This window comes from Parasteatoda tepidariorum, chromosome 11, assembly GCF_982258835.1.
Source record: "Parasteatoda tepidariorum strain Cologne lab strain chromosome 11, Ptep-v5.0, whole genome shotgun sequence".
Lineage (NCBI taxonomy): Eukaryota > Metazoa > Arthropoda > Arachnida > Araneae > Theridiidae > Parasteatoda > Parasteatoda tepidariorum.
In genome coordinates this window covers 35,633,578-35,651,490 of record NC_141765.1, presented here as the reverse complement: position 1 = coordinate 35,651,490, position 17,913 = coordinate 35,633,578, and the positions used below count along the sequence as shown (strand labels likewise).

The window sequence follows — 17,913 nt, the reverse complement described above, 5'->3', positions numbered from 1 at the left end:
GCAATTACAAAGTACGATAACCAGGGAAATAGTGAAATTTAGTAGAACATTTACCGATTTACTTATGAATGTTAAATATTATTTCCAACCTTTTATTTCATTTTTCACTTCACATTACCGAGTGAAAAATATTATATCTCTTTGACCAGTGGATTTACAAAAATGAATTATCGTCAACTCGACTGCAACAAGAGCAACAAATATAAATTTTATTTATTTTATTTAGTTTAAAAAAGTATTCTATTTCGAAAAGCTTTTTTCACGATTTTTAGTGTATGTGTGGAAAAATACTCGCATATCTTATTTTAGTACCTATATAAATCATACCAAATGTCTGAATGAAAAATTTGATAAGAAACATTTCACGAAATTTTTCGCTAGCTCATGTGCATTGGAAAGATGTATTTAAGTTTAAAATGGATGTTGACATATCACGTCATTTATTCTACATTATGTAGAGATCAACATCACGGTTGAAAAAAAAAGACATCTAGGCAAAACGAAAATAAAACTTTCTTCTCGTATTATAAGATAAACTCTCGTTTTTATAGACTTGAATTCCTAAAATATATCTAAGCGTTTAATACAATACACTGTTAGAAATTTCCCGAAAAAAATGGTTAAATAACGATTTATTTAATTGTTATTTTACCATATTCAAACAAAATAATCAAATGGCCATAAATAAGATATTATTCAAATTGCTAACTGTGAGAAAACCGTTTGTTTACTTGCTTCACCTAATACGGTAAAAAAACCAGAATTTTATCGCAACAGCTGGGTCCAAATAATGAATCCATTTAGTGATGGGTACATATTATAGCCGAGAGGGCAAATCAGTCAATTTCATGCCCAGCAATACAGGGGTTTAAGACCCTGCGTTGGCACCACAAAATTTCCTCAACATAATTCCCTTCAACACATGAAGAGTTTCCAGTGTCCTGCACTTCCCAATTTGTGACCCTGGACAATTAGAATACGATATTCTCTATCACGTATAGATGGCAGCACCTTAATACCGCCTAATACAAAAAGTCTAGCCCTTACGATAGGGCAAACAACCAGATAAACTAATAAAACTACATTTCACAGTTCATTTGATAAAACACAACTGAACCACAACCTTACTCCAATACCCATTACATAACGAAAAGCCTAGCTCCAATGTGCAATTAAATTTCTTTTTTACGGTTTTGAAACCATGGTAGTTTTAAACGATTAAAAAACGGTATAGTTTTGTATTCATGCTTTTGTAACCATGCAAGTTTTAAAGGGTTTCAAAACCGTTAAGATAAGAAATGTAAAAAATGTTCTTTATTATTAACTTTTCGGTTAATTGGATGAAAAGACTGGTTATTTTATCAGTTTTTTATTTTTATTTTAAATGGTTATTTTACCGTAATTTTAGAATAAAAACAGTGTAGATTGCATCTAAATAACTTTAAAAAACTGAATTATTTATTTAAAAAATAGATGTATAGGGTAATAATCTATAATTGGTTTTTTAAAAAGAATTAAGGTATTTTTACTTGAAATTTCATTACCATACATTACGGTAATTTTTTTTCTCCGTGTGGTATTTTAATGTCATATTTCATTTATTTTCACGTGTTTTTATTTTCTTCTTCGTATATTTTTAGATATCATTTCATATTAAAGTTTTTATAACTTATTGTTTTTCCACAGCAGAATTAAAAGTTTACAGCAATGTAATTTAACTATCTTATTTTTAAATGATATAATACATATTATTTTCAAATAATGTCATTTAAATTTCTACTAATCTTCATAATTTAATTTACTCTTTCATTACAAATTACATATGAATTTTATAAGTTTTAATTTATTTTATAACTTTTTTTAATAATTATTTTCAGTTTCATAGTATATGTACCATATTATTGCAGTTAAAATTTTTAGGAATATACAATCAAAAACACTGGAAGTTCAAAATTGAAAAAGGTAGTCCACTTCAATTAGCATTAGAACGATAAAAAAAACTTCCTAGTGCATTTATTTATTTAGAATAACTCGAGCCAAGAGACATATTTTTTTATTTCTCATGACTATTGCGTGCTCTGCCATGCAGTGTTAGTCACTGATTTGAAAGAATCCATAAAAGTACCTTAGCAACAAAACATATGATGATTACGAAACTAAAATTACTGTCATTAAAAGATAAAGTTTTTTTTCAGACTATATCAGTACATTTAAAAAATTAACTTGCATCAACTTTATGCTTCAGAAGTTTTCTTTTTTTTCCTTTTTTCTGTAAATATTACATTTAATTAATGTTTAATATGCATTATTTAGCTTCAGACTATTGATTCTGTTTTTAAAAAAAATTATAAGCTAAAATGCAAATAATTACAATTCAAATATTACCTTCTCAGCAATGCAATTGTTGTCAAACATTTTAAATCCAGCATTTTGTGAAAAATCTATATTACCCTGTTTTTTATCCATAAGTTTATTCGGGAGAAAATATTTACTTTTTTTAAGCTGCTTCAGATATATTCAAATTCATTGAATACATCTGCACCGTGTGTTTCTGATCAAACACATTTTATGCTAGAAGTATAAAAATTAAATTTTAATTTATATTGATTCGTTGTTTAATGATAATGAAGTTTCGATTTGTATGGAATCGCATCTGAAATGCTGCACTTGCACGTAAAATAATATTTTTAAGACAAAAATATGGTCTGAAAAATTCGAAAATTTGAGCTATAAGAGTGCTGAATACACTATAAAAATTCAATGCTAAAAATAGTGGCAACTATTTTAGACACTTGAAACACCACATATAACTCCTGAACTCTTATTTCTCTACACCAAAAATGTTCCTTTACTCTTCTTGGCATAAAGTAGCCGCCACACTAAAAAAGTTTTTCTGTATGCTAAAAAGTTGACACTAAAAAAGTTCGAGAACTTCTCCGTGTGCTCCTTGTGTATATGATAATATTATTCTAAAAGTCATTCTTCTCATATTGTTTAATTTTAATGTGTTTTCATTTTTTCAAAATAATTATTAAAAGAGATTAAAACTAGCATACCAAATCAAGAGATATGAGCGATATGAAAAATCTAGAAAATGCACAACATGGAAAAAATTAAAGAAAAACTCCCAAAATATTAAGAAAACTATGAAAAAAATTAATAACAGTTTAGTAATGAAAAATTAATTTGATTTAACAATGTCAGTTCAGATTTGTTATCCTTCATCATTAAATTAAAACATGATATTTTAGACATTTAATAAGTGAGTGAACTTTGACAACTCCTCCAATTTCTTATAGTCAAACTTTCCTCCTAACAGATCAAACCTACCTCAAATATCGTTTCTATCAATATCTATTACTATCTGTAAAAAAATGGAAAATAATGGAGGGGTTTGACAATGTTTTTATACTCTCAAAAATAGTGCACAAAACGAGTGATTCAAAATGTAAGCAAAAAATAACATTGTAAACAGTTGAGAAAGATAAGCTGTGAAATGAAGTCACTATTGAAGTTTTATTATGTTAAAATAAAATTAGAAAATCAACGCGTTATTTCTTTCTGTTCTCTTCTTATAAGAAATATTACTGCATTCACGATCAATGATCCACTCCGGTCAAAGACTCTCCATGTAGCCAATGGTGAGTGATGCACGTTAAGTCTGTCGGGTGCCAAAATTCTCCATGTTCCCATAGCAAATCTTGCCTCTGGGAATACTGAATGGGAGATTGATCGTTCTCTGGTTCAAATCAAAATTACGATCTGTGGATGAATGAATGGGTCTACCCTATAAACAAGCTGTGACGTGTGTGTGGCTGAAGTCATATCCCTAGCCATAGATAGCGCCACTGAAAAGTAAGAAACGCACCCTCTGCCTTAAATTCACTTGGCTTCATCAAATAGGCTTTCTTTCATTGGCAAGGGGCATTAAAAACAACAGCAGCACAACCAAGGAAAAATAAAATTTCCTTTATTCAAAGAGTCAATTTTTTTTTAAAAACCAATTTTACTTAACCCATCTCCTTAGGTTATTAGTAGAAACATTCAACTGGAAAAATCATTCGTGTAGTATGCAGAGAATAACTGGCAAGGGTGTCTTACCTTATATCAAAGTAGGGTAAACCCACATACCCCTGTAGGTTTATTGTTTGGATGAATCCGGTTATTATTAATAATAAGTGACGAATACTAAATATTTTTTTTAAATGAAGAGAGCAAAATAAAAAAGCTACTTTTAACACGAAAAAATTACTTTCAACTAATACTAATAAATCATACTAATTAAAAATATGAAATAATCAAATTTCATATTTTACCACTTTGTCATATGGCACTGTATACAATGCCGAAACAATGTGTGAATAGTTTCATTTCATACTTTGCTAGTCGATTTTTGGCATTGCATGCCGTATTTCCCACTTTGTTGTTAACATACACATTAATATAAACTGCTGTTTGTAGAAAATGCAACACCATGAAGGAATCATCAGAATCAAATGAAATTCGCAGCAAATGTCAATTATAGGATATTATGCAAATTAATAAAGTTTCAGAGCCATCGCGCGTGCGTGGCGCGCGCAGCGCCCTCTGAATTGATGCTGAAAGCGTATAAATAAAGTGCTGTAGCGGGACGTTGAAAATAGTCTATGATTATTTGTTAGTGGCAAACGTTTAGTGAGACCTGAGTATGCCTCCACGACGGAAGAATAAGAAATTCAAGCAACTTACGGAGTTTGAACGAGGGAGGATAATCGGCCTTCGAGAAGGAGGATTTTCCTATCGCGCAATAGCAGCTCGTATGCAGCGGAACAGTTCCACAGTGATGCGAGTTTGGAAGCAGTGGACCGACGAGCACCGAACAACTCGAAAAACAGGCACTGGACGACAGAAGGTGACGTCAGAGCGCGATGATCGACACCTGCTCCGCATGGCGGTGAATGATCGCACAGCTTCCTCCAGGCAGCTGGCAGCACATTGGTCTACTGCTACAGGTGTACAATTGTCGGCTTCGTCAATTCGTCGTCGTCTGCTGCGCCGTGGATTGCGTGCAAGGGTGCCATTATACAGGATTCCCCTCACGGCGGATCATCGACGGCTGCGTCGGCAGTGGGCTCTTGAGCACAGAGACTGGCGAGCTGATTGGCACCAAGTTGTCTTTTCAGATGAATCACGCTTCAATTTGTGGACCCATGATGGCCGTGTTCGTGTTAGACGTTATGCCGGTCAACGCTGCCTTCCTGAGTGTATTATTGAACGACATAGTGGTCGAACACCCGGAGTTATGGTCTGGGGTGCGATTTCGTATCATGGACGATCCAATTTGATACGAATTGAGGGTAATCTCAATAGCAACAGATACGTCCGTGAAGTGCTACAGCCCGAAGTCGTTCCTTTCCTTCAGGGCATCCCTGGAGCTATCTTTCAGCAGGATAATGCACGCCCACATGTTGCGCGGACTGTTAGAGACGTCTGTTCAGCACAACGCATGCAACTTCTTCCTTGGCCTGCTTATTCGCCGGATATGTCGCCTATTGAGCACGTGTGGGATATGGTTGGTCGGCGTCTCACTCGTGATCCGCGTCCTGCAGTTTCCAAAGACGAACTTTGGTTGCACATACAAGCGATATGGAATTCTCTTCCTCAAGCAGATATTCAACATCTGTTTGACTCCATGCCACGTCGTATAGCAGCACTTATTGCAGCGCGTGGTGGCTGCACCAAATACTGATTTCGGACGCTTAATTTGTTTCTTTTGTTTTGAAAATTTCATCATTTATTTGTATCAGTACAAGTCGTTTCTGCATTAAATTTCATTTGATTCTGATGATTCTTTCATGGTGTTGCATTTTCTACAAACAGCAGTTTACAATCCGTTATCAAAATTTAATGTTTTAACTGCGTGAACAATGAAATGAATAAGGATGCAATTTTGTGCCTTATCATTATTTCAACCCTTATAGCTTGCAAGCTTTTAGTTCACAGATCGTTACACTTTTAGGACTTTTAAGATTTGTTATAATATGTTTATTATGATATATTTATATAATTAAAATGTGGATTAATTTTACATATTATAAAATAATTTGTATTTGTAATTTAAAGGAAGTAGCCTAAACTTTAAATGTTTCTCATTCTTTTCAAGTCACCATGGAACCCATGACCGAAACTATCGCCGTGCGCTGCTAGGAGCACTTCTCAATTATGTACTTGTTCAGAAGCACGCGAAAAAGCAGTATAATACAAAAGCGATCCTAGCGGCGAGTGGCGACATTTCCGGCCATGGATTCTTGATGATTTGCACTAACTTCCTCAGAAGTTTGTCACATCTTTTACGCGATCCCAGGGTCTGATTATCGCCTAGGCCCAATAGGCATGGGCCTAGGGCTCATAATTTCTGAAGGGCCCTCAAAAATTAGGAAAGAATCTAATGAAAGGTGGGATAGCTTTGGGTTTTTTTAAGCGATAAATAAAAAATAATTACAGCTTACAATAAGAAAATAATTCAGCTAATAAGTGACTCTTAGCAAAAATCACTGGTTTCAATTGTTTGTGGTCATCAAACTATTTTTATTTTGACATAGCATTGTTTTGTTGTTTTATATTTTGCTTTAATTTACAGATACATAAAGATACATAATCTTAGAAAAATAATCTTCAGTTGTCCTCTTTCAAAATTTCTTAGAATGTTTATCTTGAATTATGCAGTTCAATAGATTCTTTTCTATTGTTAGGACTAATTACTCAAAATATAATGTAAACTTCAGTAATTTATTTCAAAATATTTTGTAAGGGGTCCAGAGAATTCGGTGGGCCTTAGGCCGGAATTTGTCTAGATCGATCCCTCCGTGGCTCCCTGTTATATGTAAAGTTTTTAAAATTGTTGATTTCGAAAAAAATAGAAGCAAAATATCATTTAAAAGAAAAACTAGCATGAAAAGAGAAACCAATTACAGATTTGAAATTAGCGATGCAAAAGAATCTACGCTCTGTTTAAAAAAAATCTCATGTAAACAAAACAAAACAAAACATTCTCCAGTGTTATTTTACTGTGAGTTTAGTTTTTCAAATAATTATATTTGTCATTGAAAATTATGTATTTTAACAGTAAAAAGGCATTTATGTTCTGGTGTTTTGTTAGTAATATTTACTAATTACAACAAAAAAAACATTGTAATTTATAAATTTTACGAAAATTTTGTTTACCGTACGTTTTTAAATTAAAACCACGTTAACCCAAATCCCGTGTTAAAGAATAAAACTAAAATATTTCAATTGATTATTTTGTTTTACTTAAATTCTTCTTCCATTCATTATTTCTTTTCTAACGTTTAGAATTTGGCTAAGTAGGTTCAAACAATTCGAAACCATACCCTTACCTCAATTCTCCAAAGATGAAAGGGGAGATTTATCAATATCTTTTAATTTTTCAATCACCGTAAAATTATTCATTTAATCCCTCGTTATCCATTCTCACTATTCATTTAATGCCATTACTCATTATGTTTTAAAAACTAATTGTAAGATATTTAATTTCTAGCAAGTAAAGAAAATTTTCTTTCAAACTAAATCATTATTTCCTTTCCGCGTTAATGGTAAACTCGAAATTAATCTTTTAGTTAAAATCTTGAGTTTCAACATATTTTATTTCATTAATTAATTAGAGGAAGCTATATTGTGTGCTTGGGGATTGAGTTTTCCACTTCGCTGTACTTTTTGTTATTCCTAATTAATGAAAACTAACAAGCGTTGTTCACGGAGTGGATTAAATCCTCGAATAGTAAAGCTTTGCAGCTTTTAATATAATTTCTGATTAGTTTATCTTTAAAAATGTTTCTCTATCAATAATATTTTTTTTAATAATTGAACAGAAACACTTAAAGTAATAGCTATAATGTATAAAATAATATGCAACATATAGTTATTGCGTCAGGAGTAAGTTACAAATAAGAGAAATTTTAAGAATAAGCTATTTTAAATTTGTTGTTTTTTCTCTATTGCCTAAATTTTTAAATAAATAAATAAAATGCACAGTAACACCAAAAGCGAGTATAGTTCAAATTTTATTATTTTTTTTATTTGGAAATATCATACTTCGCATTTCGAAAGACTATCAACAAAAAATCCAATTTGTGAAACCTTTTTAACGAATATTTAACCACGACTAATGAAAAAATTCGTTATTAAAACATAATAAAGTTAAATTTTACTTACACTTAAGCAAATTTACCTTAAAATTAACATAATAGTTTCTGATTTAGTAAAGTAACACAAATTGAATGACATTTTTGCTTGTACACTAAAATAATCAACGTTCTCTTTTAACCAACAAAGGCAATAAAAAGGGGCTTAAATAGAAAAGGAATGGGGAAGTGTGAAAAGTGTAACTTTTATTCAATGTGCAGTGAGCCAAAAAAAACGGATCATCCTGAATAACTTTTGATCTAATAATCGGATTTTTACGTTCTAGGACTCAAACTTAATGGCACGAGGGGTTGACCTCAAATATGCTAATTAATTGGAGCAAATGATACTTTTAATTACGAAATCAGACACAAAAACTTACTTTCTCTGAATAAATATACCTTTTTCTTAACAGATTCAAATTTCTGACCCCTAAAAAATAGAGAATCTAGGAAATATGATTCCCATATTTCGGTCTGGAGAGCGATCCAAAATTTAGTTTCCTTAATGTTAATTTTACTTTATTGGTTGCGTATTTCGCCATATATCGAGACTTTTTAAGAGAATTGAATAATTTTCACACACAGTTGTAAAAATCGTTTATCCAAAGGTAATTTTTATCTTAATTTTTATCTCCTGACCAAATTACTGGGACCATAGTCCCCAGATTGCAGCTACCCCCGATATTTTGGGGGTCAGACATCCGAATCCGTCGATAAAAAAACATGTTTATTCAGAAAAAGTACGTTTTTGTGTCCGATTTCGTACCTTAAAATACCGTCTGCACTTATGATTTAGCATATTTGAGGTCCCTCCCTCGAACCCTTAAGATTGGGTCCTAGAACATGAAGATCCTATCATAAGTTGAAATGTTATTCAGGGTGATCTGTTTTTTTCTTTTTTCTTTCCTTTTTTTTTTCTTCTTCTTTTTGGCGCACTATACACTGAGAAAAAAATATGGTCAAAACTACTATTAGATGGTAAAATTTATCCACGTTTCTGGTGCGGCTGGAACACCAAAAAGCTCGTAATTTTTACCGAAGCGTTTTGGTAATTACTTTGGTAAAAATAAGCAATAAAGTATGATTTTATATTATGTGATGAAATTTGGTGAAAGTGGTGAAATTTGATAATTTTATCATGATATCTTAGAGCGTAGCATAAAAACTAATTATTCGCTTAAATTTACTTTACAGTTCGTTTGTTTTTTTCCTTCGCTAAATATGAGGTAATAAGAACTATAATTTCGAAATACAGAATTTACGGTAAATCTAACATTACCATATGAACAGAAAAATTAACAAATGAATTTTCAAGTACCGTATATTTTGGTTTTTATTACCAAAATTATGGATTTTTTCCCATAAATGTCATAACCGTACAATAAGGAAATTTTACCAGAATTTTTTTTTCCGTGAGAAAATGATAGTAGAAGAAAGTTCTGACGCATAAGGCAATATTTTTGTTTAGATGTTTTCGTAAAAGAAAATCTCAAAATACTTAAGCAGTAAGACATATATTTTTATTTTTTATTTATATAAATGTTGATACCGTTTATTTATATAATTTATATAATGTTTTATTTATATAAATGTAAAATTTCTGTCAAAAATTCTAATGTAATAAGGTATATTATAGTAACCCCTCACACACTGCGAAAGAAAATTTCTGAAAATTTAGGTACAAAGTATCGGTACTCATGCTGCTATAATACTTTTTAATGTCATTACGGTATTAAGCGTAACGTTTAGAGTAGGAGAAAAATAGAAAAAAATATTTGAAACTCAGTCATTAGCAGAATTCAAATCCCAGGGAACCAATTAACAGGATAACAATTTTGCGCTCTGTATCATCCCATCACATTGTGGATGATTTTAAAACGGAAGCAAAAAAGTTAGAAATACATCATGACATACAACATGACAAACTATACGCGATATTCTATTTGGCGTTTCTTGATAATCAAAGCTCTCCAAATGCCGGCTTTGGTGTCTTCGGAAGTGAAAATATTTCTGGTATGATGTAAAAATGCGAAAGTTCTGGAGTAATATTATTCAATTTTAACTGTCAAGATTTAAATTACACCTTTTAAATTGCATGTGAACGCTTGATGGATTAAGTTTTAATGTTTAAAGTAAAACACAGTTTATTTTAGATCGGGTTTATTAAAAAACAACAATAATTTAAGAAATTATAAAATAATTTAAATTATTTAAATAGAAAAGATTAAATGCCTGATTCTAAACTAATCACATTTTTACACTTTTTTATGATCCTTGAAAATATAAATAAATTATTGCTAAGTTTTCTCGTTTTTCACATTTGGAGGGAGGTAGAGTTAAAGGATATAGAGAGAAGTCCGGTTCTTCGAATATATAACTAACGTGGAAAACTACTCGGTGCAGTGTACTACTCAACAAAAACAACTTACAGGGCGAACAACATACTCAGATATAGCAGAGCATCATATGTAGTAAAATCTAGCGCATGCGCATTAGAAGTAACGTGACAGGAGGAAGGGAAGGTGAAAACCCTTTTTCCTTTATATATAGGGACCGCTCCAAACTTTGGAGGACAGGTTTACATTATGCCACCCTGCTTATATCCTTTGGTAAAGACGCTTAATGCAGTCGTGATTAAAAAATATTGATAAGGAAAAATATTTATAGAGAAGCATTTATCATCAATATTGGTGATCAAAATGGGCTACAAGGTGGCGTAGAGTAGAACTCTCAACCTATGGCAACACTTTACATGCTTTCACCGTTAGCGTGCGGAGAGTCATAGAAGAAGGAAGTACGTTAGTTTCTGTCTTGACTTTCATATAGATTAAAATCTTTTAAGTTGGAGAACTATATGGAACTGAAAACTACATTAAACATAGTTCTAAAAGAAAGCATCATGGAAATTTTTAAAAATATCTTTGTATATTAATTGAAAACGAAAAATATTAAGAAAAGAAAAATGTCCTAGTGCATTCCTATACAACTGAAAAGAAGAGGAGAATAAAGGGAGAAGGACCATAGCATGGAACTGATCTTCTCCACTGATGGCGTATTCAAGCTTTGTGATCGCCCATATATATTTTTCCAGGCATGAAGAATTTCAGTCTTTTTTTCCTTCATTGAATTAAAGGAGTTAAAAAAGGGGAAATATCAACGCACTTCAACCCTAGATTCATCAATATTCGTCTCACAAATCTCCCAAAATCAATAAATATTTGTAACTTTAAAGTGAAAGAGATAGAAAGATGAATTTTTAAATACCATCCTAAAGGAATTTCCAATATATTTCCCCTGCATGTTTATGAATCTAGAGTTAACATAAGTGTGTCATAAATGTTTACTTTTTTTGTCTTTGTTGTTTGTCAATGTTTCAGAATAACCAAACTTTTAGGAAATCATATTCTTTTCTCAATCATCAATTGAAAAAATAGAATGAATATATAAAGATTTTAAACCTTTTTTATGCTTTTTAGATGCTATCGATAAAACTGATGAAGAATATTCAGCAAGACCTCCTAAGGTGAAAACACAGCATGTTGATCCTAAAATGATTATAATTATGGTAGTATTAGCAGTCATGTTTGTTGGGATCTGCGTAGCCCTCCACCTCTTTAGCAAGTAAGATTTTCATAACTTATTATTTACTGTAACTATGACCTTTAATTATCCTAATTTACATCTAATTATTTTACACAAGTAACAAATGTCGCATTGCAAAATAAATTATTGAAGTTTTTTAAAAAGCATTAAATATAGATCAGACGTTTAAAAAAAGTGCAAATATTTAACCTATAAATTTTTTTTAATCTGGCTTTAGATGGTGCCGTTTGGGACTTCAATCTTCTTCAAATTAATATAATCAAGGACTAGCGTTGTTCTTTTGTGTTTTTGCGTCACACATAATTTCTAACATATTTTGTGCTTGTTACCTTAGTAGCGGTATGACCGTGGGTTTATATAAAAACTTGAAATTGACACTGTTTAGACACTTATGGCTCCCCAATTTATTTTACGATTGTGAACTGCAGTAACTTTTACACTGTTGTCCTTTAACGAAAAATTAATTCTATGTTTTTAATCAAGTTACGTTTTGTAAGGAAGAAAAAAATTTTATAACTATGAATAGTTTTTTTTCCTTAATACTACATATTTATTGTTCGTAACTCAATACTACCATAATAATCGAACAATAAATACTACATATTTATTGTTCGTAAAATTATTTCAGCAGTGGAGATTGAAGTATCTCTCTGATTTTATTACAATATAAACACAGCATTCAAAACTTACTAAATATCAACTAAGTCGTTTACTAAGCAGTGGTATCCTAAGTTTAGGCTTAAAACGCATTTTTAGTTACTTTATTATCAGAAATCGTATCCCTGTTAGACAATTCTTTTTCATGAAAAATGATTTGTAATAAATCATGATTGGAAAATCTTTTTAGGAAGAGTGCCACTATCTGAAATGAAAAAATTTATCCTTGTCACTTTCAACATACTAAAAACAGTTTTTTTATTTATATATATAAATATACATATGGGGCAATCCATACAAAATTTACACCCATGATACAAAAATGATATAATTCATTTTTTTTATTGTTCTTTATTGAAAATAAATCGACACGTATTTTTGCGTTTTTGCTTAAATTGCATATTTTTGAATATACGAATTTTTGAAAATTTCGCTTTTTCACGCACACGACTTTGCAAGTAATTTTTTAACGTATTGCCATCCAACAGCAAAAATATTTAAATACACTTTCCTGAAGTGATTTGTCTCAAATTTTAAGAAAATCAACATTAAAATATAAAATTTATTTTCGATTTATTTTCAATAAAGAAGAATTAAAAAAATGAATTATATCATTTTTGTATCATGGGTGAAAATTTTGTATGGTTTTCCCCATATATATATACATATATATGCATATATATATATATATATATATATATATATATATATATATATATATATATATATATATATATATATATATATATATATATATATATATATATATATATATATATATATATATATATATATATATGTATATATATATATATATATATATATATATATATATATATATATATATATATATATATATATATAACAGCTGATTGTGGGTGTAACACATACGCAAGTAACACATACCAAATTCCCATAAGCTATAGATAAAGTAAATAGAGTAGTATAGTAAATAAAGTAGTGGAGAACTTTTAAAAAAATAATATAACAGTTAAAAAAAAGTGCAAACTCAGGTTTCATTACAATAAACATTTTTAAAGGTTCTGGCAGTTACTTTTTATATAAAATGAAATTGAATAGCCTAATGCGTTTAGTTCAAAATAATTATTAAATTTTCAGTACTTAATGTGGCTTTTGGCATTCTAGTTTTTTTCCTAAGTCAACTATATTAGAACTGGAAAAGTCAAGCGTAATCTGGCATTTTGGGTAGATATCAGTTACTCTTGAATGATACTTAGGTTTTATTAAGTTCACAATAACATCTCAACTCAAACAATTGGGTTCCTCCTATGCCAAGCCAATGCTGTCTTATCGCAATATTGTACATGGTACAATCATCAAGCAGTGCTGCATTCTGGCGCTGTTGTATTCTGTAGCAATTGACAATTCGCTCAAAACGGCATTATTACAGTCAAACCCCGCTATAGTGAACACGGTTTATAGTGAACTCCCGAATATAGTGAACGAAATGTTCGGTCCCGTGCCTTGTTGTAATGTTATTTTTTGTGGATATAGTGAACTAAAAAAGTTGGATATTATGAACTTTTTTTTGTCTTCGACTGATTTTTTTTCTTATTTTTTTGAATAATTTTGAAAGTCAACTTCAAAATAAATACTTATGCTGATTTTTAAAACCATCTACAGAGTGGAATGTCGCGATAAGCATTTTTTTTTGGTTTGCTCCTTTTATCTCACTTTTCCATCCCTAAACAAAGGCCAACCCATATACAAATACAAATTTGAACACATTTGACAAAATTGTATATACAAATTTTTCCCTGCATCAGCTAAAGATTACTAATTTTTTTTTTGTACACAAGACGAAGGGTAATAAAAAATCATAATAAGTTAACACATTTTTTGTTACTTCGCATTATTTTTCAGTCCTTTTTGCATTTCATTTTATTGGTCATTTATTTAAATAATGCATAGTAAAAGAAAGGAGATCGGAACCTTTAGTTAAAATTGTTTGTGGAACGGATATAGTGAACTCCCGGTTACAGTGAACAGAAATTTCGGTCCCTTGATGGTTCACTTTAGCGGGGTTTAACTGTATTTTCATTTTAATTTTTTAATTTTTCAGTGCATTTTCACTGAAGCACACACGCCGAAAGTCAATGACATCAATGTCTTTACTAATCTGAATTGAGTATTAGCTTTCAAAACATAACAAACAAACAGCACAATTAAAACTGCCGAAAATGCTTAAAATATAAAAGCAACGGTTACAATGAAAATTAATAAAGTTTCATTCAGCAATTATCGAAGCAGGGAAATACAATGAAACTCGATTTTATGGTGTTTTTATTTCTAAAAAAGAATTAAACACCTCACTTGGTCACTATAAAGCAGACAAGGTGATTAAGCATGCCTTTTTACCTCTTAACAAAAGCACGAGCGCTTGTTGTCACAGAAATCGATCCCAACTCCAGCACTCGGAGGAAATTCCAGAGAGGCAAAATTTGCGCCATCGATCGAGTTCAAATCCGTTGGAAAACCTTTAACTTGCGGAAGTGAATGTGAACTATTTCGATTGGTAGATTTAATGGGGCAACACTACCAAAGTGTACCCCATAGCTCCATCACATTAAATTAAAATCATCGTCGATTGCAATTGCAGATAAGTTAGCTTAATCTTTTCCGTCAGTGCTATTTAAAAGTTGAGGAGATATTTTTATTGAGTAAACATTCTGGTGACGATAAAATTTCAGGCATTTTAGCTATGCTCTGGAATTAACTTAAGTATTCCCGTGATATCCACCCTAAGTTTAAGTTCAGGATTAATTTTCTAAGAGCATCTTCATCAAAATGATTTTATTGCATCGTTGATAGGAACTGCTTTGACTTTTTCGAAATTTTCGTCATCTTACAAGGTTAGCTTAGCTGAATGGCCTGATTTTAAAAATATTTTTTCAAAGTACTATTGTAATCAATATTATTAAGAACAGGAGAAAAAAGATTCCAATTTTTTTCCAGAACGGATCTGTTATGCTGAAAATAAATTTAAAGTATCACCAATTGCTGTGTGTCTATTAATAAAAGTCTGAATTCTTAAAATCCAGTTAGTTACTTACACTACACAAATCTGATTCATTCATATATAACTCACTTATTGACATTGATCATTAAGTATGGAAGACAAAACGAAGTTTGTATTATTTTTCAATTCTTTTTCTGTTTTATCCATAGCACTTTTAAATAAATATTAAAGAAAACAAAAAGAAAGCGAGTTCTCTGTCTTTTATGCTCTTAAGCAGAGTTGGAGACCTGTATTTGAGAACTGTGGACCCAACTTCGATTGAGGTTGCCGAACCTGTAGTTGTGGTTGCCAAATATTTGAGTATTTTTGATATTTCTTTAATATATTATAATAATTTTGTAATTACCAAATATTTTACGCAATGTATCTGAAACTTGATAAAGCTAAGACAAATACAGACAGAAATAAAACGAAAACGTTTCGGTGCATTTTTATTATTGAATTATATTTTCAAGTCTGTTATTTAATTAAGAGTTTCCATTGTTCTATATTTTAAAATTAAAACTTATTGTCCTAAGACAGCAATAGTATATTACAGTTCAAATGAAGAAACTGGCAATTTCCCTCACGCGTTTGTCGGATTTGCACAATGAATATGGGGTCCACAAAAATTTTCGCAAATATTATGGAGTCCTCACACTTAAAAGTTTCAAAACCCCGGCTCTAAAGCAATAGCCCGAGGAACAATTCTTTAAATTCCAGCATTCATACTTTTTGCTCAAATATCTAGAAATGGCAGTAAACTAAAACAGAATTTTTCTTTACAGTTACTAGAATTGCTTTTATATTTTACCAGTATGTACCCACACAGCTCACTAATTTCTTCATGACATCCTAAAGTTGTCTTTTTTATGCGACTAAAAATATTTCATTACATTAGCGCAAATTAATTTCCTTATTTTAAAGTGTAAACTGGTTACTTTACATTATCACTATATTATCACTAAAATCACATTACTTTTTTTTTTCAAATTTTGCTAAAGCCGTGTGCATAAACAAGTACACGGCTTCATCATCACATTTAAAAGGCAAATAATAATAAAAACTGTTATTATTGAATAAAACTAATTAAATCTCACAGCAATGATGTAATAATAATGATCTTGAAAACTAGGCTTTAAATAAAAAGAAATTATTATCGTAGCATCCACTTTATACTTTAAAAGATATTTAAATAACCAAAATATGCGACAAAAAATATTAAATTCTCTTATATTCCATTAAAAAAGGAAAAACTCAATTCTTGTTTAAATATATTAAACTATTTTTGATAGCTGACTAATAAAATAAATTCAAATTCAAAGAGAAAAAAGAATTAGCTTTATACAAAGGTAAAATGCGAGAAGAAAAAAAAAACATAAACAATTAACTTTTTATTCCTTTCACATTTTGCTGTAATAATAACTTACTACCACTGAGAAAAATTTCCCGCAGCGACTAGAAAATCTCTAACAATTGGAGATTGGGATATTGAAAACCTCAAAAACACGAAACAACATTAGTACAATGAAATAAGGCAGATTTTCCATTACGGAAAAGCAAAAACTGACTATGCAATAATAAGACAGAGTATAGCTGGAAAAGGAGATAATTAGAAAGCGCACGGTCACTATGATGCGATCGGTGTTATGTACAATAGTTCTTTTCTTTCCTGGACGCCCATCATATATTTTTCCTTATTTAACATGTCAGTTATTTAATGTTTTATAACAGTTTTAAAAATGACAACTTGAAATCATTTGATTTTTGTTAAATCAATTAGTTCCTACTTCTTTAACCAATGGGTTTTATCAATAATTCTTACTTTGCCTCTGCACCACATATAGCTTGAAGTTGAAGGTTTTATACAAGACGGAAGTCTCATCTCTAGGCACAATATAAGTGAGAAATGAGTACATTGTAATAGGGAAAATATTCTACAGCTGAAAAGCAAAAATTGATTATGCAAGATGCAACAATGAAGCAGATTAAAGCTGGAAGAGGAGCTAACTAAAAAGCACATGGTTACAATGATGAAGGATCTGAATTTGGAATGCAACCATTTTTTTTTTTTTTTTTTTGTGAAAGACCCATATGTACTTTCCCTTACTTAACATGCGAGTAATACGAGGGTTGATATTTATATTTCTGGCTTAATAATGAAAAAACAAATATGTAGGATCGAAATTGGTTTTATTGTTTTTTAAAATAGTCTCCATGATGATCAATGCACTTTTGCATGTGCTTGAACCAATTTTCAAAGCACTTTTTCCACTCCGATAGAGGTAACTCCAAAACATGCGTTTTGAATGCATCAACCGCTTCTTCGGGGGTCGAAAATCGTTGTCCACGTAATTTATTTTTGATGTGTGGGAATAAGAAGAAGTCATTGGGTGCCAAATCAGGGCTGTACGGCGGATGGCCCATCAGTTCGATCTTTCGCTCCGTCAG

At 30.8% G+C, this 17,913-nt stretch overlaps 1 protein-coding gene across 1 annotated transcript in view; it reads left to right on the top strand.

Annotated features, from left to right (window-relative positions):
• The window catches only part of LOC107443692 (uncharacterized), a 121,563-nt gene that overhangs the window by 82,579 nt on the left and 21,071 nt on the right, over positions 1-17,913 (top strand). Inside the window, exon 3 of the mRNA XM_016057639.4 lies at positions 11,660-11,804. Coding sequence (XP_015913125.1) covers positions 11,660-11,804 — 145 coding nt within the window. The remainder of the gene's footprint in view (positions 1-11,659; positions 11,805-17,913) is intronic.